Below are 22,743 nucleotides of genomic sequence, written 5' to 3' on the forward strand. Positions count from 1 at the left end.
GGGGCGTGCCCCCCACGCGGTGGAACGGCTGGTCGGTTCAAACGTGGACGTCTTACGGCTCAGATCGTTCCAAGCCAAACTCCTCTGCAGTCACATAGATGTCAATTCATTTGCCTATTTCTCTTTCATGGGAGAGCGTTTGCGCAAGAGCTCAATGGCTCGGCACTGTCTTTTTTTATAATACAACGTCCTCCCTCTGTGATGTACCTCGTCCATGCCGTGCCCACATATAGCCACGTTGCCAAGCTGAGATTGGAAGCCAAAATACCGCTAAGAGTCATCAAGCGACAACAATCTTGGTGCCAGGAAATAAAGGGGAATATAAAAAGCGATCCAACCCCATCCGTCGATCCACATGAAACCGGCGCAATGCAGAGGAAGTGAAGGTGAAGTAGAAACCCACAGAAGTGGTAATAGGGGGTATAGGGAACGGCGCCAGTCGCCCTTCTGTGTCCGGTGACGGAGTTTCCATCTATGAAAGTTCCATGTCCGTTTGCTCCCCCTTGTGCCTGACGATATGTGCCAATATTTAAAAATAAAAAGATTCGTGATGCACTGCTCCAGCGAGTGGGGAACAGGTGCGTGTAAAGCAGAATGGTAGAGATAGGGGTGAAACAGACCGTTGGGCCTGAGCACAATCTGAGGCTAATCATCGACAGGCGAACACAATCGCCCTCTGAACGGAGAAAAATAGCACGCTTGCTTATCGTGACTCGTAACCCGAACCAACCGAAACCTAAGGGGAGCTGAGAAAAAGGGCTGTGAAGGCTGAATGACATCAGAGCTCGCAACCTGCAAACTGAACAGCCTCAGTCACGCTAAAGAGAACACTTGAACAAGCGAATCCATGGTGAGCTCAAAAGGCACAGCGCGGCACCGAGTCCAAGGCATTCAACCGTCGTCATCGTCAATTTCATCCTCGAGGTCATCCTCGCTGTTCTCGTCACCGCTCGTGCTGGGCCGCTGAACGGGAAGATTGCCGGTCTTGGCCTTCTTAATGGTGGGCAACGGCTGAGCGTGGGAACCAAGCTTTCTCTTAGCCGAGCCAGTGGGGCCAGACTGGAGGGACTTTGCAGGCGTACCGGCGTTTTCCTTGTCCACCCCGTCGTCCACTTCGCCGTTCTCACCCGAGTGCTTCGACTTCTCCATCGCAGCAACCTCGTCAGCCGTCAGGAAGCGTCCTCCGGGTCCTCGAGGACGGCGCATGGCATGGTTGTGACGCGATTCGTGCAGATACGGCTTGCGACCCTTCGAAGTCAGGCGCAGAGCTTCCTCGAGCTTTTGACGCGCCATGCGCCTCTTCAAGATGCGATGGAATTGCTTGGCGTTGACGTAAAGCGGCGATTCTTCTGCTGCGCCTGAACCGAGATCCGGAGACGATTGGTGTTGCTGGACTGCAGGCGCTTGCGGGGGAAGTTGCGGCGGCGCCGAGGGCCTGCTTGCAGCCGGGTTCATCGACTGCTGAGGCTGTTGCGGCATGGCGGGGCTAGTAATCTGCTGGCTCATGCGGCGCGGTAGGCTCTGCTGCAGCTGAACCTGCGGTGGAATGGCAGTCTGGCCGCTCATGTTGTTGGAGACCTGTGGCGGCGAGCGGGGTCCTCGCGGGTCTGGCTTGACCTGAGCACCCGCTCCTATCCTAGGCGAAGCGCGCGGGTCCTGGCTCAGCTGCCCTTGCATGCCGCCGTCGCCCATGGGGAAGTAGCCCGGGCCTGCCGCTGCCGCAGTCGCCATTGCGGCGGCTGCCTGGGAGGCCGACATGCCGTACTGTTGGTGCATATTCACACCGTAACCCGCGGCCGAGGGATATCCCATCGGTTGCACCTGGTGGCCTGCGGCATTGGGCGTGCCTTGCTGCGAGTAGGGGTTCGTCTGCGAGGGTAGGATGGGCGACGTCTGGTTGTGCTGCTGGTGCATCTGCGTCTGCTGGTTCGGCGAGGTTATGGTTCCCTGGGCAGCCGACTGCGAGGGCGTCGAGTAGGCATTCTGCAGGTGCGATTGGGCATGGTTGTGGGGGTGGTGAGGCTGCTGATACTGCGCGTACTCCATCATGAGTGCGGTCTTGGGGGACTCGGCGGCTCTATGGCAACAATCTTGCGGACGCGCGCGTCTTGAGGTCTACCGCGGCGGACGCGGCGCTAGCCTGTGTTGCGGCTGTCGCGTATGTCGTGGAGCTGGTGACCGGGCCAAGTGACGGGCGGCGCAGCGAGCACAGCGCAGCGATTGGAGGGCGTGGTATTGCGCCTTCCGCAGACAGTGGTGCCTGGAGGCTGGGATGGCGCGACGGGGATCGAGGCAGCGCAATTAGTGGCGAAGGAATGGTGCTGAAAGTGGTCAGCGCGTGGTCCCTCGGTCCAATCAAGCCCGACACGGCGAAAAGCGCGGTTCACGTACCTGTTGAGGGCGTGATGGTGCCAAAGCGTCGATGATCTTCGACTTGCGCGCGGACCGCAGTTAGAGGATTTGAGAGAGCCTCGATGTCCCTTGTTGGGCGCCCGCTAGATATCGGGCGGTCTTGAAGTCGAGGGCAGCGCAAGCAGGCCTGAGTCACGTCACGGGCAGGTATGCGTTGTCAATTGGGTGGCCACGGTCAGGATGAGGCGGATCCCGGGGGATGCGCAGGCGCAGGCTGGACAGGGCAAGCTGATGACGGGCCTAAGCCGCGATCAGAGCGTTCAACGGCCGGGTGGGTGCGGCGGTGCGCTCTGGACCGGGGAAGACGGTCGACTCCTCGGGGCCGTGTGGAGAGGGATTAAGCTCTGCCAAACGAGTAGCTAGCACGATGATGTTCTGTTAGCACGATGCGCGACGTAGATTGCGGGAGATCAATTGGGGGAGGGGTCGAGGTGGGCGTGCGCTGGCCGGAGGTCGATTGGAGGTGATGCGTTGGCAATGCATGCAGCATAGCCGTACCGTGCTAATCAGCTCAACCCGGGCGATCCACGTCGGCTGTCGCAAGCAACTTGGACTGCGCCGCTGCCAGGTGACGTTGTCGGCTTACACGCGCGCGCGCAGCAGCAGCGGCAGCAGCAGCAGCGGCGGCGGCGGCAGCAGGAGCCGTGGCTGGTCGTGTCTGGAGCGAGGGCGGCGACGAGAACGAGGTCGCGCACGCGTCAACAGCGCAGAGCGGGTGCGGAGGCCAGGCTACCGAGGCCCGGGGCGGCGCGCCAGCCGGTGGCAGGCAGACTCGCCCTGGGCAAGCAGCGCGGGCCGCCGCGCAGCGCACGCGGCTGGTCTGCGGCAGACTGCGCAGTGCAGCGCAGCGCAGCGCAGCGCAGTGCAGTGCTCGACGGACTCGGTGCGGCAGACTGGGGGAGGTGGTGGAAGGTGGGAGACTGGGGCGGGTGCTGGCTGCGCCAGCCGGGATGTTTGGGCGGATGATAGGCGCAGCGAGTGGAGAGAGCGAGAAAACCAAGACACAACCTACCAAGCTGTCGGGGACGGCGACGTCGGGTCACGAGATTTGATGGTGGTGAGGCGGCGGGCTCGAGGGCGGGCAGCTCGTCGGCGACGCGTGCACGCGTAGCTCAGGCTCCCGTGGTCGGCGGTGCGCGGGTAGTGTGTGGCTCAGGCGCGTGGTAGGCCAGCGGACGAGCACTGCTTCGCAGTTGCTGGGCCAGGTCTGATGGGACAGCGATAAATAGGACTGCGAGGCCGATTGGTGAAGCGCGGGCGAATGAACGAATGAAAAGGAAGAGCCTGTGGAGGCGGCGAGCCGCGAGCTTTTCACTCGAGCTCGGGCTGACACAAAAACTGCGCCAGCGGCAGACGCCGGCCCAAGCCCGCCCAAAGAGCTGGCTCACTGCTGACGATGCCGCCCCCCCCAAACGTTGCCCGCGGTGCCGCGGTGCTGAAGGCGCCCGTCCGCGCATCCTCGTGCTTCGAGCCTCGCCGCCGCCCGTGAAGCTGCCCCCCTCTGCTCGCCGCGCGCGATCGCCGGCGTTGCTTCTGACGTGTCGCGCCGCGCCGGTTCGTTCCCAGCCATCTTGCCCGTCGCCCGGCACCCGGCGGCCACTGCGCACCAGGGCGACGCGACGCGCTCGCCACCGGCCTGCCCGCCGCCTGGCTGGTGGGCTCGCTGCAGGAACAGCTCGACGGCGGCGTCGCGGGTCCTGCGCAAGATTGCACGTTGCGGGCGACAGCGGGTGCCCGTTTCCCGAACGTCACACAGCCGTCGTCCAGCGCATGCGAACCACGAGCGCGCCTCCACGCCATCGCACCGCAATTGGCCGTCTCCCCCGCGCAGCCCGTGTGAGGGCGCGCGTTTCAGCGCGCTGAGCCGTAGCGCCCGCGGCTCGCCCGCTTTTGCGCGGTGCGTCACCGCCGCCGCGCTGATGCTGCTGATGCTGCTTGCCGGCGCCGCCTTGTTCCAGCACCGACGGGGGCGGCCCGCTTCGCATTGCACGAGAGAAGGGCAGTTGAAGCGTCCGTCCGGACGTGGGCGCACCGCATATCTGTGAGCAAAAGCAGCCAGCCAGACCAGAGCTCCGACGACCTCGAGCCCGATGCAGTATTAAGCGAACTGGCCTCGCGCGCAGCCCTGCCACGCCGATCGCCAGCCCTGCCTGTTTGCCTGCCTGCCCGCCTGCCCGCCCGCCTGCGAAGCGCCCGCCCGCGCTCGAGCCGTGGGGAGGATTCCACCACCCTCAGATTCAAGGAACATGTCCGACAAGGCCAATGCACGACAGCAGCGCCAGCGCAACCGTCGTCACGGCGCTTCCGCCCGCTGGGCCATGGTAGCGTCCGGCGCCTGCACCCACTGCTACGCAATGAAACCCTGGTAGCCGGCACGTCATGTGACCGGCGCTCCCGACGCGCTGCCTGGGCTGCCTGGGCGGGCGTGAGCAAGCGAGCGCTGCGTGCTGACGGGCCGCAGCACGCATGGGCATGCGCTCCTGGTGGCACGCCGACACCTCCAAGGCCGTCTCAGGATGGTCTGACCACGGGCGCGCTTCATGCGTGCGGTATGGATAAAGGCAGCGCGAGCAGCAGGATCGCTCCGAGGTCGCTTAAGCAGCCTCTCCTTGGAGGCTGGCTGCACGCCCGGCGATCGGTCGTCACCCGTCGCCGCCAGCGCGGGCAGGGCGGGCAGGGCATTAATAGCTCAGGTTACGTCGAGGGGGTGGGAGCCATCCGGGTGCAGCGCCGTCAGCTACGCAAGCGCCAGCGAGACGGGCGGGTGTCGACGTAGATGGCGGGCCGCGGATGGCGGCGTCGAAGTTAAAACTCCCCATCTTATCGTCCCCACGACGACAAATGCTCCACCCGGGATCTACCCCTCATTCTAGAAGCCGGCCAGCCCTCGTTCTCGCGGGTGAATCTGCCCGCGCCTGTTGATCCGGATGAAATGAGGTCAGCACATGCTGGACGCTGCTCCGTATATCCGGACCACGACCAGCCTAGCCCGCGCGGGCAAACCCGCGCCGCCGTCTCACGCCCCTGGGACGCTCTCAAACAAACACACTTCCAGCATTTTCCCACGTCGTCCAAGTGTTGCATCGGAGCAACAGCTGCCATGACGTGCAGGTGACACGCGCCGCCGCCGCTGCCCAACACGCAGCCCCGTCAATGTAACTCTAACCAGGCTGCACCGTCTCCCCGACGTAAATTATGTTTGATAAGTCTCGCTATTGCTGTCGCGCAACCCCCGGGAGTCCGTAAAGCGCAATTTGTGGCGAGGCGCACCGCCGCCTCCAAGCATTTCCCCATGCGCTCCTCCCGACGTCCAGCCAATCATCAAAATGCCGTCCCCATGGTCATACCACGTGGGTGTATGCTGTGATCTCGCCCTGCCATTTCCTGCGGAGAGATGAGTAAGCAGTCACGAGTTCCATTCTGCTCCTACCTACGTAGAAGCCGCCCGGGACTCAGCCGAGCCTCGAACACGGAACAACCAATTCGCCGACAGAAAGTCGATCCTCCGTCGGCGAAGACCCGCAATCGCAAAGGCAATTGAGCGAGCTTGCTTGGCTTCGAAGAGAGGCATTGAATCGCAACGACACGCCAACCAGCCTCTCGCCCTCCCGCAACAGCTCGCCACTACCATGATCTGCCCGCGCTGCCTCCTGCGCGCCGGCACGCGTGGCCTCCGCTCCTCCTCCTCCACCACCACCACCACCTCTGCCGTCCGCACCTTCACCACCACGCGCACCGCGTCCGCCAAGGCTCCCTCCACCGACGCCGCGCGCTCCGCCTCCCCCGCGCCGCCAGCGACATCGACCTCAGCCGCGCAGCCGTTCAGCACTCCGCTGACGCCCTCGCCCGCGGGCGCCGTCCCCAACAAGCCCGCATCCACTCCTGCTGTCCTCGTGCAGAGCTCCGTCCCCGCCGGCACGCCGCTCCGGGGGTTGAACTTCTTCAAGAACAAGACGGACCCGGTCGCCATGGAGGACGCCGAGTACCCGCCCTGGCTGTGGACGGTGCTGGGTGACGAGGGTGCCAGCAAAGAGGAGACGGACGAGGGCGACTTGTTCTGTGAGTTCTTCTCTCTCTCTCTCTGTCTCTCTTTTCTCATCAACTTTCTTTTACTTTTCTCTTGCATCCCACATTTTCCCTATCCCGTAGTCTCCTCTCTCTTCTCTGCTTCCCACCTGTCATCTACAAAGAGAAGGAGAAGATAGCAAAGTGGTTGTCATTTTGTTGCGACACTTTTTTTTTTTCTGTTTTCTAACTGCAACCCCCCCTCAACAGCGAAATCCAAGAAGCAGCGCCGTCTAGCCGCCAAGCGTTTGCGCAAGCAGGCCATGCTCAACCCGGAGCTGCTCGCGCCCAAGATCCCCGTCTACGAGCAAACCATCGACCTCCCCGCCGGCGACGGCAGCGCCCAGGGCAGCCTGGCCGCGGACAGGGCGCGCGAAGACCTCACCAAGGCCATGCGTACGCATCGGAGAAAGCAGATCAAGGAGGCCAACTTCCTCAAGGCTATGGGCTAAGGGGAGAAAAGATGCAAGGAAGCGGTGCGCGCGCGCGTTTATGTGTGTATGTGTTTGGGTGGGTACATGTGTGCAGCGGCGCAACTGGGGTATATCGACGTCTTTTTTTTTTTTTTCTTGTCTACATGTACGCATCACTGGAAGAAGTCCAAGAGACGAACGCAAAGATGGAAAACAAAGGCGCAAGGGCGCCATGCATCTCTAATCTCTGTTTCTCACGCACAATTGGTCTCTGCACACTGGCTTCCTGGCAACAAACATTCCAGGCAGTCCACTGGAATCATTCCCTTTTCGAGTTACCTCAAAACCTTGACCACCCGGGTCACAACGCGGTCCCGGAGCTACACACCCACCCCCTCCTTGAAAATGCTCATCAGAGCGACACGAAATCCGGGGCCAAACGCCTCCCAAAAATTAAATCCCCGCACGTCTTTTGATGATCCCCCCGAGTGACCCAGATCCCGAAGTGTGAAACAAGAAGAAGAAAACGTCAGCTTACTCTGCAAGGACGTCGCGGAGCATGCTGAGGAACGACGGGTGCAGCTTTCTGAGCTCGGTGATTGGCGGCTTCTGCGGTTCGCCTGCGGTGCTCTTCAGCTGTTCCCTCCTCCTGAGTCGGCGATGCCGCTCGGCAACTATCGGGTCCGCGTCATCGTCCGACTCGTCGAGCGAGTCCGGATCGTCGTCTTCGTCCTCGATATTGAGATCCACAAGGTCGTCCTACCACAATCGAAATTGCAAACGTTAGCCGATATCCGCATTCGCTTTTTTTTTTCGCTGCCCCAGGTGGTTTTTTATTGATCGCGTGACCAAAATGCTGCGGATTACTTACCGCATGCAGGCCGAAATCGCTGGTCGTGAAGCCTCCGATACCCATGCCGACCATATCTCCGCCGTCGTCGCCTCCCTGTGCCATCTTTTGCCTTGTCTTGTCTGAATGCCACTTCTTGCGAGCTGTCTGCCACTTGATCAAGGAATTGATCTCTCGGACGGCAATTCGTCTGTCGATCATGCCGGAGTCGAGACCCGCTTGGAACAGTCCATTCATGTCGAGCTTTCCACCTCCAGGAGGCCCCTTTCTGAGAAACTCTAGAATGCCCTCGATCCAACCCATGAGCTGGTCGAACAGTCCATTGTCGTGGATATGGACCTCGTGGATGAATTTGTAGAGGTTGTCTTCGTGCCTAGCGCAGAGGTCGATGAACGCCTGCACAGTCTGGTTGGGATCGGCGGAGATGTCGGCGCGCTGGGCTGCTTCCACCGTACGGATAATATCATCCACGAAGACGGCGAAGTCTGTGATACTGCTGTAGACGTTCGCAGACTTGTACACTCTAACGAGAGGCTCGTAGAAGATCGTAAACAGATCGCGGAAAAGTTGCAGCGTCGTCGGCTATCATCTGTCAGCGACATCTCAACGAAACGCAAACCAGTGGAGGCCTACCTCTTCGATGATTTCGAGCATCATCTTCTTATCTCTTTGCCGTAGGCTGAGCTTCAAGAGCTGCTTGAGATGCGCGAATTGCTCCGCGCCTTGGCGCATTTCCACGTCGACCTAAAACATCAGGTCAGCCTATCGTCGTTCTCTTAACCTTTGGCACGCGTATAAACTCTTACATTCTCCACTGCATTGTTCCACGCCACATATGCGTTGAAAACAGCTCCGATTTGCTCCTCAGAAAGAGTCGGCTCGAAGAAATCGGATCGGAGAATAGCAACGAGGATGTCGACCTGCTCCGTTTCTGCTTGTTGACGTATGATTCCTTTGACCGCTTCGTCCGAGTTCGTGAAAGCCCTGATCTTCTCGCAAAGCACGGGGTCCTTGATCTTCGTGGAGCTCAAGTTATCGATCGTCTTTTGAACGGCGTTGACTCCATCATTGATGGCCATGCCGAAAATGCGCTGCAGCAATGACCGTGAGCCGAACGGTTGTGCTAAGAACAGGTCCAACACTCCGCTCATAACAGCAGCAGGGTTGGCGATGCGAATGACGTTCTTCATGACGGTGTAGGGAACCATGGAGTGGATTCTCTTGAGTTGAGCGAACAGGTCGGGGGAGTTGTCCTCGGCAAGGAAAAGATGGTAGATTGTGGCAGCAACCCTAGGTGTTTTGTTAGTATTGAAGTGGCTGCAGAGGAGAGCGAGGTACAAACTCTATCCTGCACCATTCGGCAAATTTCTGGTACTCTGGCTTGAGCTCTGAGATCCTGTTCTTTACGCGAATTTCTTGGAACAAATGCGACAGTCCGTCTACAGCCAAACGTTAGTGTGTGCATAGAAATCACAAACGATCCGCAATACCCACTTGCTTCAACAATCTCCCTCCTGAACTTTTCCATGTGCACATCGAGTTCTGCGGCCCTTGCGCGAGCGATCTCGTAGAACTTCTTCTGCTCTTCTACACGCTTCTCGTCCATCTCTTTGCGGCGCTCAATGTCCTCCATCTCTTCTTCGTTCAGAGTGACAACGTTTCCGGTCAGGAACTCAGCCATGGCTTTCGAATTGGCGATTGTTTCGTTCTTGAGGAAAGTGCGGAGGAATGCCCTGAGCGACACGCGTTGCTCTTCTCTGTAAAGGACGTGTTGTCGCTGGAACATAAAGCCCTCGCCCGAAGGTCTGCGCGAAGGTGAGCTCGAAAGAGACGATTTGGAAGTATTGCGTCTGTGGCTGGCTCCTGGTAGTGGAAGGTAGCTCCGAAGTCCGCCGCCACTTCCGCCGCCACTGTCTGATACATTATCACCGCCGTAGGGAGCATTTTGGACATCTTGGGTAGACACGGAAGAGAGCGAATCTGTATCTCCATCGTCGTCGGCGCCGGCGCTGAGATATGAATTCTTCTTGTTTCGTCTAGGAAGTGGAGGAAGGACCTTGCCGGGAAGCTCGAGTCTGATTCTCTTGTGCAGATCAACAAAATCGGACCACTTCCGCCCCACATAAACCTCAGAATGGTCGTGTCGTTGAACGCGCAGAATGTATTCCTAGAGCGGGGTGTTGGTAGTGCGCGATTGGACCATGAGTGTTGATTGGACTTACGGCGTGGGTATGGTAGCGGACGTGCCGCTTGACTGAGATGGTGTGCACTCCTGCAACGTTGACATCCCAACCATTGATGGGGTGGCCCTGAGGCTTGTTGACCACCAGTCCGTTCTCGTCCGCGCCCCTGTCCACTACCTCCATCTCGGAGAAGCGTATTCTCTCCTCATAACCGGACGCAGTGGGTATGCCCGAGACCATCATGAGCTCCACAAGCTTCTCAGCCTTTGCGGCAAGCTTCCTACGCTTAGTCTCCTCCAGCCGATCCTCAGACCCGGAAATGTGCTTGTTCGCAAACGACTCGAGAAACTGCACAGCGTTGCATTGACGTCAGCACTCGACGAGCACCGACCGGATTCTTCAAACTGACCACTTGTAGCTTGTCCTGCCAGAACTCCTTCTCCCTGGCCTGGTCGAGGAACGGGAAATTCCGGACATGGTGCACGAACATGTACCGCAGCAGCGGAAGCTCCGAGTCTCTAGGGGATACCTCGCCGGCGTCGGATCTGAAGGGGGCACCGAATCTCTGGAGGGCGGTGGGTGACGACAGCTCGGTGATCTCGAACCTGGTCTGTTGGGAAACAAGCTCGCGTTTCAGATCTACAGCCAGGTCAGCACGGCAGCGCGACGGTAGAAAGGGCGGGAGGATGCCTACAATGCTCTTGCTTGCCAGTGAGAATTGACCCCGCAGGGGGGACCGAGTTGGTTGAGAGCTTGGACATGTAGGATGCAGTTGACCTCGCAAGAGTAAGGCGCTCCATGCGCGGAGACTCGTCGGGCTCCTCTGCCGCCTCGAAGAAGACATCGTCGGTGGTGTCGACCGTGTTGCTGCGGTTGGGCTTGGGGAATTCGGCGGGGGAGGTGGCCTCGATTCTTGGGGGCCCATTGGCGGGGTTCGCAGGCGGCGTCTGTTCAGCCATGGCAGGACAGCGGGAGGCAGGATGGAGGGCGAGGATTGCGGGCGCTTTCTGGTATTTTAAGAACAGCCCTGCCGCAGGGACTATGGCAGCGGCTCGTGTCGCAGGCTCAAGGGCAGCGCAGCGATCTGTGGGCCGGAGGCTGCTGCGGACGACGACAAAGAGCGCAGCGCGAATGAGAGAGCGAACTTAGCGAGACAACACGGGTCAGCGGCCGCGGGCGACGGAGGCGCGGGCGAGGGGCAGGCCACGGCGCGTAAAGAGGGCAAGGTGGTGAGGAAAGAGCGGACTGCGGGCTGCGGGCTGCTGGCTGCAGGAGCAGGTCTGGGCAGGTGTTTGCGATGACGACGGGTCACCGGCACAGCGCCCGGGCGCCGCAGCGGCGCGGCGTGCAGCCTGAGGCTGTGTGGGCTAATTGAGTACGCAAGCTCCAAGCCCACCCAGTCCTAGGGCCAGGCCGCCCAAGCCCGTCGCGGCCGCGTCCTGCGTCCTGGCGCGCGTCCAACTGCTGGGCCCGGTCGTCACGCGCAGCCTGCAGCACTCAGCACTGGTCAGCGCTGGTGAGCCACAGTCCGCCTGCCCAAGGGCCCCAAGGGCCCCAAGCACGCCCTCACGACGATCCCCACAACCGCAAAGCTTGGCCCCCAAGCGGCACCTGCCAGCAAACGCCACCCGACTTCAAATGTTCATTCGCATTATGCTGCTATCCAGAGCCTGCCGCCCTTTTGCCCACCGTAACCTGAGACCTAAGCTTGAACTAGACAAACGCACGGAATCAATCAACCCTGTCGCCGCTGACGCCCAAAATCGCCGCCCCGAGTGCCCGGCGCCTTTCCACAAGCGCCAAGCCCTCAGTAGTTGAGCTCGCCGACGCTGCCGCCTGCCGCGTCCAGGTCCTCGTAGCTCTTGAGGCTCCTCCCCTGCACTGCCTCGCGCGGGCCCACTGCCCCTCCGTCCGTATACCGAGCCCCTGCGCCAGCCCGTCCAGTGCCTCCCCGCGGCGGCGTCAGCCGCCCAGACCCGCCGTTCCACCGCATGTTGCGTGTGTCCTTTTGCTGTCGATCGTACGGGCCCGCTGCCCGACTGCCATACCGAGACCCCACGTTTCCCCGCCGCATCGGCCCGGCCGCGTGCCGGTCGTCGTCGCCAAACGCGCCGTAGCCGTTGGCCATGCCCTGTTGCCCAAACAGCGCCGAGAATGCTGCTTGGTTTGGCGCCATTCCAGGGAATCCGAACGGCATGCTCGCCAGGTTGAATCCGCGGGGCGTGCCCGTCGGCACGTTGTTGTGCAGAGGGAAGTGGCCGTTGCTGTTTGCGTCGCTACGCGAGGGAGCAATGTGCGCCGGGTCTAGCACGTAGCGGTTTACCATTTCCACCTATTCCTTTGGTTAGTGACAAAACATGTCTACTCCGACCATGGGGCAAACTAACCTCGGACTGGACCTTCTCGTAGAATTCTGGGTGTCTCTTTTCCACGTGCTTCCTCCAGAAAGGCTGGCCCTTGAAAAGCTTGGTGCACTCGGGAACCTTGCACCGGTACTTCGCCTCGTCTTCTTGCTTGACGTACTTGATGAGTTCGTCTTCCATTGCCTCTTCCACCGGCTTACCGCCCAGCTTCTTCAGGTCCACGTTTTCAGGCTCAAGGATCTGCAGCAGCTTATCCTCGTAGGTCTTGACCCAGTTGAACGCCCTCTGGAGCTGTTGTTGGTTCTTGCCGCTGGTCTTGAACATTCTCTTCTCCTGGCTCGGGGATCCTGCTGATTCTTCTTCCGTAGTCGATTCCTGCTTTTTCAACGGGAACGCCTGCCCTGCGGCACTGGCTTTGGCAACCGTCTTGGCGGCGGTGGTCAGACTGGATCGGGGGCGTCGCAGGTGGCCGCCCGGGCACTTGCGAGTGAGTTCATGGACTGAATCACTCTCAAAGACGCAGAAGAAGCAGAAACTGAAGACACGACGGAGGTATTCCACCAGGAGATCAAGCTTCTTTTTCTTGACAAGCAACTCCTCGTCATCAACCTCCTCATCGTACGCTCCTTCCTCATCATCATCATCCATGTTGACGTCCTCTTCTCCCTCCTCGAGCTCTTCGTCTTCCTCCTTCTTTTCTTTCTTTGCACCGGGCGCGGTGACCGGAGGTTGCAGGGCGCCTTGGCTCACGAGCATCTCCACCCTCTCCTCAATCTTACTCAAGCTGTTGTTGTTAGGACCCAGCTCTTCATCCAGCCTAGACACTAGTCGCATTGCCAGCTGGAGATCGCGCTCAACACGTTCAGGAGCAGAGAAGAGATCCCACAGTGCCTTTTTGCGTGGAGCAGCAGGGGGCTCGTGGATTCCTACGTGGCACGTGAAATCGCCGCGTACCTCATCCTGAATCGTTTTTCCGTTGATCTCGGCAAGCGCCTTCTCAGCAGTCGAAACCATGGGCGCATCCGCCTCAGACCGTGCCATGTCGAACTCCTCGCCTTCCTCCTCCCGTCCATCACCGCGCTCGTCCTTTGATGCTTGTTCCGCACCTGGATTCAAAATGACCCAGCCGATACGGTGGCACTTCTTGAGAGGGTTCGGGTCACTCAGACTCAACCACTTGAAGCCGCCTTCGTTCTCACCGAGGTGCTCCTTGCAGAAAGCCTCCATCTTTGCTCTGCTCACGGTCGGAGCGATGGTCTTGATGAGTAGTGTGGGCTGAAGGGCAGCCTCATCCCGCATATCTCCGCCTTTGGAAGGAAGGAGATCGCCAACGCCCAACACCTCGTTCGCGGCGGTGGTTTCTCCTTCCTCCTTTTCTACGACACCGCCTGCACCATTACTTTCGTTCTTGTAGATGCCTTCCAAGGTGAACTCGTCGAAACGACCAGCATCCAAGTCTTGCTCCCACTGGCTGTAGACTCCACGGCGGAAATCGCTGAGAAGTTGGCGGAAGCCCTCTCTTACCTCAGGGTCATAGCGCTCCTTGAACCATTCTTCGCCTTTGTGTTGTTGAACGAAAGTCCGAGCCATCTGCACCTGAAGCTTCTCTTTGTAGGAATCGTATGCACTCTGGATCTTCTCGCGCTCTAGGCCGCGCTCTTCCCGAGCCTCGCGTTCGCCCTTGAGACGCTCCGGGCGACGACCACCGTTGGCCTGGCGTTCCTTTTCTTCCTTGACGAGCTGCTCCATCCTCCACCATTCGGCGAACCAGTTGAAGCCAACCTGGTAGTCGAGTGTCAAGGGGTTCGGAAGAGGATTGGTCATGAGAGCCGGGGTGGGATCTTGACCGGGGACATATCGATCGATGCCCGGTTGCACGGGAGGGGGCGACGAGCGCCGGCGGTGAAGATCATCGCGGCCGCGGTAGTAGTCGTCTCTGCCTGAGCGATCGGGCTGGTAACGGTCTATGATCTTCGGAGAGCGAGACCGCTCACGGGGCGGGCGTGCGCGTCTTTCCGAGGCACCTGCGCGAAGGAGAATGAGCGAAGAGTCCACAGCCCAAGGCCATGTGCACATACCAGGCGATCTTCGGCGATAAGAGTCGGTCGCAGGGCGCTCATCGCGACTGTGTCCGCAGTGTCAGCGATTGCATGGGGAGGCGAAGCGTAAAAGCTAGTAGAGAGCATTGACAACTGACGGCGGTGGGTGTGGGAGTCCAGCTTCCGGTTCCGTGGCGACATACCCGTAAGTGTCCATGGCGGCTATGGGGTGTCGCAAGGCTGGGCCGTTCTGGAGGGATCGCGAGAGATGACGGGAAGAGAGGGTTCAAATTGTCAGCAGGGCCGGTCAGCCAAACGCATCCATCAGGGGACAGCGTTTGGTTGTGGGACCAGAGCAATCGTCGGAGCTGTTTGCCAACATGGCCCGGGTTAGAGAAGCACGTCTAGATCTGGGTCAAGGAAAGACGGGACAAGAGGGGTTTCGGAAGATGATGGACAAAGGGAGCGGGCGCGTGGTCGCGCGGCAACAAAGATGGATTCGATGGGAGGAAGGAATGAAGAAGGCGACGTGGGTGGAGGCGGAGAGACGACGCGGGCAAGGGAGAAGCGGAGAAGAAGGCAGAGGAAACCAACAATTCTCGACAGCGGAGGACGCCAGTCGAAGGGTGAAGACGGCGACACTCACGGATGGCAGCTCACACGGCAGACGGCGCAGCTGCTGGTGAGGACGGGGGGAGAGGTGACGGGCTGTGAAGGAGAGCGAGGTTCACGCGCGACGATCGGGGTCGTACTACCGCTGGGGAACGGGCAGCTGGCACCGGCGCCGGCGGCTGCGGCTACTGGGCCCGCCGCGTTCCAGGGCTGGCTTGGCGCACGGCCCCGTGCTGGCAGGCCGCTGGCAGGCTGCTGGCCCTTGCCGGCCCTGCCTGGCCCTGACCTGCGCCGGCTGTAGCAGCCAGGGCAGTCCCGGCGCTTTGCTCGAACAAGCAACCATTAATTGGCCCGCCGCAAACACTCACGTCACCACCTGCCGCAAACCTCACCTCTGTCCTTCTCACCACCACAAGCACATCATGACCACCTACCTGCCCGCGCTGACCCTGCCCGCCGCCGTCTTCGAGCGGCCCGCCGCCGCCATTCTGCTGCCCGTGGTTGCCGGCGCCGGAATTGGCTACCTCACACGCCGTATGTCGCGCATCCGTTGCCCCAGCCGCCGCCTTCCGCTGATCCCGCTCCAGCCCAGACGGACAGCACCTATGACAAACTGAAACGGCCAAAGGGACGCCCGCCGGCCTGGCTCTTTGGCCCGGTCTGGACTGCCCTCTATGCCGCCATGGGCTATGCTTCCTACCGTGCCTGGGCCGCTGGCCTGACAGCCCTCGACCCCCTCAAGATCGATGCGGCCAAGGTACGGAGCCTCTCCATATCTGCCCCGCATCCAATGCCCCGCTGATCCGCTTCCGTTCGTTACAGCAAGGCGCAACTCTCTACACCATTCAGCTTGGCCTGAACTTGATCTGGATGCCTCTCTTCTTTGGCTTTGGCCGTCCCCTCGCCGCCACTATCGACATTGTTGCTTTGACCGGCACTGTCGGCTACCTCGCCCACACCTGGAGCCGGGTTGATGAGACGAGCGCCTGGCTCATGGCTCCTTACCTTGCATGGCTGAGCTTCGCCACCTACCTGAGCGTAAGTCTCGGTCAGAGCATCATGGCCCCCATGTACTGACTCCCCCGCACAGGCTGGCTTTGGCTACCTCAACAACTGGTCCTTCAAGGACCTCGGCAAGACCGACAAGTCAGAGTAGTTCCGTCGCCACCTCGTCGACTATACTGGTGCAAGAACGCACAGAATATATCACGCCAACTTCTCAATACAGATTTTAATCCAGCAGTGTGTGTATTATAGATTAAGCCATTAATCAACCAACCCTTGTCCGCATGCAATTTTTTTTCTCTTCCCTGCCTGTTCCCAAACGCCATGCAAAAACTGGAGTCATTCTATTCGCGGGTATAATCGATCGCTGCCAGGGGCCGCAAACATGCAGCTTTCCTTCAATGTTTCTCGCCCTCGTCCTCCTGAGCAGCCGAGGCGTCAAAGTCGACTTGCGAAGTCTTGCGGCGCTGCAGGTAGCCCGCACCAGCGAGCGCGGCCAGGGTATTGACGAAGGCGGCTCCGACGAGACAGCTTCCTCCAAAAACCTGCATGCCCCGGTAGCTTCCGTGGTTGTACTCGATCAGTGCTCCGGCGAGCGGGCTGCCCGTCAGCGCGGCGATGCTGCCGATGCTCATCACCATGCCGACGCGTACGCCCATCTTCTTCAGGTCGGTGGTCAGCCCTGCCAGTGCCGCTCCGAAAAGGCCCTGCAGGCCGGAACCGAAGAAGCCGTAAAAGGCGGCCCAGATCATCAGCCCGTCCAGATTGTCCACGGCGGTCCAGCAGAGCATGACGATACCCGCGATGGCGGTCAGGAAGATGAAGGTGTTGAGGGATCCGAAGAAGCGGTCGGCGAAGAGCGCGGGAACAATTCTGCCGATGACGGAGACGCCGTTCATGAGGTATAGCAGCGTCAAGGACTTGGAGGAAGGAATGTGGATAATCTCGTGGGCAAAAGAGTTTACCTGTGAGACGAGTTAAAGGTATGCTCTCTCCCGGACGCTTGAGTTTGCGACTTACGTAGAAGAAAGCATTGTAGACACTCCACAGCATGAGGAAGGTTCCCACGGTGAAGAGCGAATAAGCTGCGAGTCGGTTAGCGTGGCTGCTGCTCGCGAGCCTGACGAGACTTACATGGTTCTTTGAAGGACTGAAGGTCCAGAAACGGGCCCGACTCTCTGGGATTGATCCTGGTGCGCGCAAGCGAGAGCACAACGGCATACAGAGCCAGCACGATGAAGCCCATGACCCTGACGGTCCAGCCGAAGCCGAGGTGCGGCATGAGCTGCTGGAAAACCACGGGGAACACGACGCCGCCGGTGCTGGAGCCGGCGAGCGAGAAGGCGAGGCCCACGGCGCGGCGCTTCACGAAGTAGGTCGAGATCAAGCTTATGGTGGGGCACCAGACGAGGCCCATGCCCAGGCCGCCGCACACGCCCTGGGCCAGGAAGACCTGCCAGAAGCGGGTGCAGACGGAGGTCATCATGATGGCAATGACCTCGAAGATCATGCCGCAGAGGACGGTGGGGCGGTAGTGGCCGGCGTCGAAGAGGCGGCCGGAGAAGCCGGCCAGCAAGTTGATCATGAAGATCTGGATGGAGACGACCCACGACACGGTGGACGCGGGCAGGTTGTACTCGGCCACGTAGTAGGCTTGGAACAGCCCCCACGAGTTCAGGTAGCCCCAAGTGCAAAATAGAGTGAGGTGTCCAGCCAGTACCTTTGATCGTCAGTTTTCTGGGAGGTGCGGCAAGGTGGAAGCTAAATCGAAGAGAGAGATTCAGACGGAGCCTGCCTCAAATACAGCTCGAGCCACACATACCTGCAGCCAGGCCTTCAGACCTCCGTCGGGCGGTGGCTCTTCCCGGTAGGTCGAGGGGGTGATGAAGCGCTGCAGCGCGTTTGCCGGGCGTGAGGCTGTGCGCTGCAGGTTCCCGGATTGGTGTGTCTTGACTGTCCGAATGGGCTCGATGCGGTTGTCATCCTCGCCCTTCTCGGTGGCCACCCGATTCAGCTCGGGCTCGGGCACAGTCGCGATATCCATGGTCAAGAGCGTGGTGGCAGACAGGTACGCAACCGAAATTGGCGGGTTGCCGTGGAGGCAAAGGCTCTGGGCAAGCCGGCAACGTTCAAACGAGTCTGGAGCGCAGGACGGCGCGGGGCAGGAATGCGGAGACACTGCGTCTTTTTTAAAAGGAGAGCGAAGTGTGCAGCGAGCGGCGGGTGGGTACTGATAGCACGAGAGCCACAGCGGTGGGCGGGCGACATCGGCTTGGGCTGCCGATGCAAATCGGAATTCGGCTTTTGGCAGCTTCGACGTGCATCCTTTTCCGCGCCTCTCATACGCCCGTCGTGCTCAGAGATGCGTTCCCGGCGGATGACTCACCGAGCCCGTCCCTTCATGCACCGAGCAGGCCCTCCGAACTCGAAGGCCACGATAAGCGATCACCCGTGTTGGCGGCGAGAACGACCTGTTTGATCCGCGTACGGGCACTAGTTTGCCGCCCGGTGCTCCTTGGGCCGTGTACCGCCGCGACTTGGCTTGCTTCACCGCGACTGGTCCCGCCACTTGCAAGATTTGTATGTACATACGGCTTCGCGGGTGCATGTACGCCATTTTCCGGTCAAGCGGTGGAGCCGGCGAACGAGAGGAAAAAACGATGCCAACCGGCGCTCCCACTGAAATTTCCCACATTAATTGTCCGCCGACCTGCAGTTTCCATCGTACCGCTTACAATTCCCATTCGCTGCACAAGGAATGGACGGCAATTTTATACAATCCATGAAGCATAGTGGTTTCCGAAGCGTGGACCTATATTACTGATTCCTCCTGAGCAACCCGAGTTCCGCAATGACGAGTCTCGAGATATTACTATCATTATGATTTTTCTATCTTTCCTTCGTTCGATGACGAGCGAACTGTGCCAGCATCTCCTGGCCAAGCCGGGATTTGGCAGAGGCGACTTGTGGAGACATTGCCAAGCACAATGTCAAGATGAATAAGCTATGAGTCGGTTGTGGATGGGGGGATCCATAATTGTTGCAGTTCTGGCTCTCCCTATGCGCTGATCATCTGCAAGAGCAGCAGCCGCAGCGTTCTCGACACGACGATCCCGCAAGCCCTCGATGCGAAGATCTAGACTAGACCCGGCCCTCGAGACGGCGACAGGCAGCACGCTCACGGCTGCCACATGTAGAAGCCTCACCCGTTTGTACTGCTGCTTCCTGATATTGCAGCAGCATGCGGGCCCAGGTGGCGGTTTGGAGGGCAAAGCAAGGCCTTGAATGATTAAATGTGGAGAAGAGAGGCAAGTACTTAGCATGCGATGTCCTGGATTTCTTCCCACCCCTGCATCATATCATCCAGGCACACCGTCTCACCCAGTTTCAAGCCACCGTTTTGCCGCGACTCCGATCCAACTTGCCGGACGGCAGTCGTCAAAACGTTGGTAGCCGTCAGTTTCCGGTCAAGCCAAATAGGTCCATGCATTCAGCAGCAGCCGTCACTTACCGGCTCTGTTAAACATGCAGCGCTTCAAGATGGAACTGCAAGGCCGTGCTATCCGGATCATTTGGCCCTATAGCATTGCACGGTACGTCAGAAACCACCACTCTTTCACGCGAGCCTCGCCCCCAGGAGCAGACTGGGAGTCATGCTCAGGTCAACAATTCTACCGTGTATGATGTCAAGCTCAAGGTCACAGCACTAATGACGCATCTTGTCCAATCATAGTATTCCAAGCCCCGCGCGCACGCAGCCACGCTCGCATTTCATTAAAACGTAGTTCCGACTATCTGAGCCTAGCCGTCCGGCGACATAAAATCCCTGCTCCATCCTACTCCTCGGCATGCGTACGCAGACGAAGTTTTCCGAGGATGTCCGCGCGGTGCCAGTAGCTGCGGTAGATTTTGCCCCAGACGAAGACGGCCGGGGTGGTGAGGATGATGACGGTCGTGATGATGGACAGGGTGTAGAAGACCTGGCCGACACCCGCCGTCTCGGTCCAGTTGTTGACGAAGTAGCTGAAGCTGTAGAAGACAAAGGCCTTGAACGCCGCGCTCAGCACAAAGATCTCCGAGGCCATGTCCTTGTAGGCGTCGACGCCGTACGCCGCCGTCGACGTCGCCACGACGATGACGCCGATGACATCGATACCGTGCGCGCTGGCCGTCGCCCAGAAGCTGACGCCGTTCTGCGCAAGATACCCGAAGAGCAGCGCGCCCAGCGGCATCAGGAAGCCGCCGATCATGCTCAGGAGCCGGTACTCGGGCTCGTAGACGCCGCCGTTCCTCCGGCACGCCCATCGCACCAGCGGGTCGCCAATGGCCGCCATGAGCACGGCCGACAGCAGCCCGCCGACGAACGGCCCCATGGAAAGGAAGCCCACGCCGGTCGGGCTCAGGCCGTAGGGCGCCTCGGAGAAGACCTGGGGGAGGATGATCGACTGCACCACGACCAGCGCGACGGCGCCGCCGCTGGCAATGACGGACCACAGCACGGGCAGGTTGGTGCAGATGGCAAAGGGCGTCAGCAGCAGCTGGAAGAAGTTGTCGTTCGAATAGGTGCCGGTGAAGATGGCCAGTTGCTGCTTGAACGTCTTCTTGGGCGGAATCACCGTCGACCCGATCTCGACCGTCTCGAAGACGCTGCCGTCCTTGCCGATCGTGATGGTGTTGTCGCCGCCGCTGCTCTTGTTACGGACGTACTGCGTCTCCGGAACGAAGAAGAACAGCATCAGCGTCTCGATGGCGGTGAAGGGAATCTGCCGTCGCCGTCGTCAGTGCCGTGCGCGCGTCAACGTAATGGACGCCTCGGTCGGAGCGTGCTACTCACCAGCATGTAGAACAGGTACTGCCAGCCCAGGTTCGCCGTGATGGGGCCCGCAACCACGGCGGTGAAGTTGGACGTGGCGCCGAGGAGGAACTGCATGAGGGCCATGTAGAAGCCGCGCTCGTGCACGAAGTAGAGGTCGCCGATCATGGAAATGGCAACGCTCTCGAAGGCGGCGACGCTTCCGCCCTGGACGATCCTGCTCGCGATCAAGCCGTCGAAGGTGGTCCACGCGGCGCCCATGACGGAGCCGGCGAATCCGAAAAAGGCGGAAAGCAGCAGCACCGGGCGCTTGCCCCATTTGCGCGAACAAGCCGACACAAGGGGGAGCGAGCACCCGACAACGAGGGACTCTGGATCATCTGTCAGCCAGGGGAGGTGCGAAGCCCGGGCGGGATGCTCACGATATCCAGTGGCGAGAGAGACGTCCATCAGCGGACGCTTGAACTCTCCGGCAATCACGACAAGACCAGGCGCAAGCATCGGCGCTACGCTTCGTCAGCGGGTGGACCGGAAGCCTTCCGACTGGCATGCCACTTACCGATGACGGCAGAGAAGATGATGACTCCAGAGGCAACGATAGTGGTCATGGCCAACTTCTTCGCCGGCGAGAAGTTGAGCGGGTCGTTCGGATCATCGGACCTGCATTCGTCTTCAGTCCACAGTCGCGTCGCAGCCCGTCGGAGGCGTACTCACGGCTGCGGCACGAGCACGGTATCCGCATGCTTGCCAGTGCCGTACTTTAGAGCCTCGTCCTTCTCCGAAGGGAAGTCCTTGCCGTCGCTGTTGTCGAGAAACGCCGTTCCCGGCACCTCCAGCCGGCCGAGGTGGCGGTCCTCCAGAACATTCAGGAACCCCATACTGTATGATGGAAAAAACAAGGAGAGCTGTGATTAAAGAACGTAATTCTTAAAGGATGGAAAAAGGGGATTGCGCAGCTGCAGGGCCTGCCTGTAGACTGTGGAACGAGTAGCTTTGGAGAAGAGAAAGGAAGGCCTGGACGGGTGAGGAACAATGGCCGCGGGCGCAGACGCCTAGTTGTATTAGTTGCTCGGCCCCACATACTTTTTCTTGACACACGCTCGACGACACTAAACGCTCTCGTCCTCCATCTCTGCACGCAGCGCGTTGACACGGGCGTCGTCGCGCACCCCTACGCGCAGTCGACCGGGCGATTGGCGATCGGCACACAACAGAGCTGGCGGCAACCCTCTGCTTCCTCCTCTTCGAGACACTAAAGAGACGCCAAACTTCCCGGAGCCGTATGCCGATCCGGGATCTGCGCGCCGTGTGAAAATGCTCTGACACGGTGGCCGTTGCGGAACGGCTGCACGGTCCTTGTTACAGATCCCCCACACACTACTAATTACTTTCTCAACCCAGCCCAACACCACGGAATTGTGCGCTCTTTGCTTACGAGTGCCATTTTCTTCGCCAAGCTTGCGGAGCCTTGACTTTGGAATGCACCTCACGCCAGTCGTTGCCCAGGGTCCCCCCTTCTAGCTGCTCACTCCCCCGTCAGTACGCCCTGCTCTCTCAATTTCCCTGCCTCATCTAGGGCGCTTACCCAAGGGGGAGGCTGTGCAAGCCGCTTCACGCCTGGATGGATTGACTCGAAAATCGTACCACCTTCGACAGACACGAAGAGAACGATGTCCTGGCAAGTCTTCACTTCAAATTGAAATGTCTCCCGAACAGCGCCCTGCCTGACAGAGACCGAAAGTAGTGAAACAAATATCGATTGCATCCTTTTCTCCTGGTGTAGGGGCGCGCTCTAATCGGATCCAGGGGTAGAGTTCAAATATGGCAGAAGAAAGTAAGAAAAGGAAATGGGCACCGCGGTTTTTCTCCCGCGGACATGCTTTGGGTATCAGAAACAGAGCGTTTGCAGCGGCCGCCTCCAAGAATCCTGTGTGCCTGCCAGCCAAATTTGTAGAAAAAGACAACATGTCAGAAATAACAAGAAAGTA

At 59.8% G+C, this 22,743-nt stretch overlaps 7 protein-coding genes across 7 annotated transcripts; 2 read left to right on the forward strand and 5 right to left on the reverse strand.

Moving 5' to 3' along the window:
• Positions 1–891: 891 nt before the first annotated feature.
• BKCO1_850001 (ccaat-binding transcription factor subunit hapb) lies at positions 892–2,049 on the reverse strand (the record flags this gene model as incomplete). Its single annotated transcript, XM_020279575.1, has 1 exon — positions 892–2,049. One exon carries the CDS (start codon positions 2,047–2,049, stop codon positions 892–894), a length of 1,158 nt encoding a protein of 385 aa, XP_020125561.1.
• A 3,992-nt stretch (positions 2,050–6,041) lies between these two features.
• Positions 6,042–6,929, forward strand: BKCO1_850002 (60s ribosomal protein mitochondrial precursor-like protein; the record flags this gene model as incomplete). Its single annotated transcript, XM_020279586.1, has 2 exons — positions 6,042–6,471; positions 6,688–6,929. 2 exons carry the CDS (start codon positions 6,042–6,044, stop codon positions 6,927–6,929), a joined length of 672 nt encoding a protein of 223 aa, XP_020125560.1.
• Positions 6,930–7,424: 495 nt separating this feature from the next.
• BKCO1_850003 (px domain-containing protein) lies at positions 7,425–10,882 on the reverse strand (the record flags this gene model as incomplete). Its single annotated transcript, XM_020279597.1, has 9 exons — positions 7,425–7,649; positions 7,762–8,322; positions 8,374–8,484; positions 8,547–9,030; positions 9,083–9,179; positions 9,235–9,907; positions 9,963–10,271; positions 10,333–10,562; positions 10,618–10,882. The coding sequence occupies 9 exons, from the start codon at positions 10,880–10,882 to the stop codon at positions 7,425–7,427; spliced, it is 2,955 nt and encodes a 984-aa protein (XP_020125559.1).
• Positions 10,883–11,730: 848 nt separating this feature from the next.
• On the reverse strand, positions 11,731–14,542 carry BKCO1_850004 (arsenite resistance protein ars2; the record flags this gene model as incomplete). Its single annotated transcript, XM_020279602.1, has 3 exons — positions 11,731–12,255; positions 12,311–14,411; positions 14,529–14,542. 3 exons carry the CDS (start codon positions 14,540–14,542, stop codon positions 11,731–11,733), a joined length of 2,640 nt encoding a protein of 879 aa, XP_020125558.1.
• An 817-nt stretch (positions 14,543–15,359) lies between these two features.
• BKCO1_850005 (translocator protein) lies at positions 15,360–16,093 on the forward strand (the record flags this gene model as incomplete). The annotated part of the gene is made up of 4 exons (XM_020279603.1): positions 15,360–15,471; positions 15,525–15,694; positions 15,760–15,975; positions 16,028–16,093. 4 exons carry the CDS (start codon positions 15,360–15,362, stop codon positions 16,091–16,093), a joined length of 564 nt encoding a protein of 187 aa, XP_020125557.1.
• A 247-nt stretch (positions 16,094–16,340) lies between these two features.
• On the reverse strand, positions 16,341–17,986 carry BKCO1_850006 (mfs monocarboxylate transporter; the record flags this gene model as incomplete). Its single annotated transcript, XM_020279604.1, has 4 exons — positions 16,341–16,907; positions 16,963–17,027; positions 17,077–17,662; positions 17,765–17,986. 4 exons carry the CDS (start codon positions 17,984–17,986, stop codon positions 16,341–16,343), a joined length of 1,440 nt encoding a protein of 479 aa, XP_020125556.1.
• A 1,792-nt stretch (positions 17,987–19,778) lies between these two features.
• Positions 19,779–21,633, reverse strand: BKCO1_850007 (mfs transporter protein; the record flags this gene model as incomplete). Its single annotated transcript, XM_020279605.1, has 5 exons — positions 19,779–20,705; positions 20,777–21,126; positions 21,178–21,261; positions 21,315–21,415; positions 21,470–21,633. 5 exons carry the CDS (start codon positions 21,631–21,633, stop codon positions 19,779–19,781), a joined length of 1,626 nt encoding a protein of 541 aa, XP_020125555.1.
• Between the last annotated feature and the right edge of the window lie 1,110 nt (positions 21,634–22,743).

Source organism: Diplodia corticola, assembly GCF_001883845.1.
Source record: "Diplodia corticola strain CBS 112549 chromosome Unknown scaffold85, whole genome shotgun sequence".
NCBI classification, from domain to species: domain Eukaryota; kingdom Fungi; phylum Ascomycota; class Dothideomycetes; order Botryosphaeriales; family Botryosphaeriaceae; genus Diplodia; species Diplodia corticola.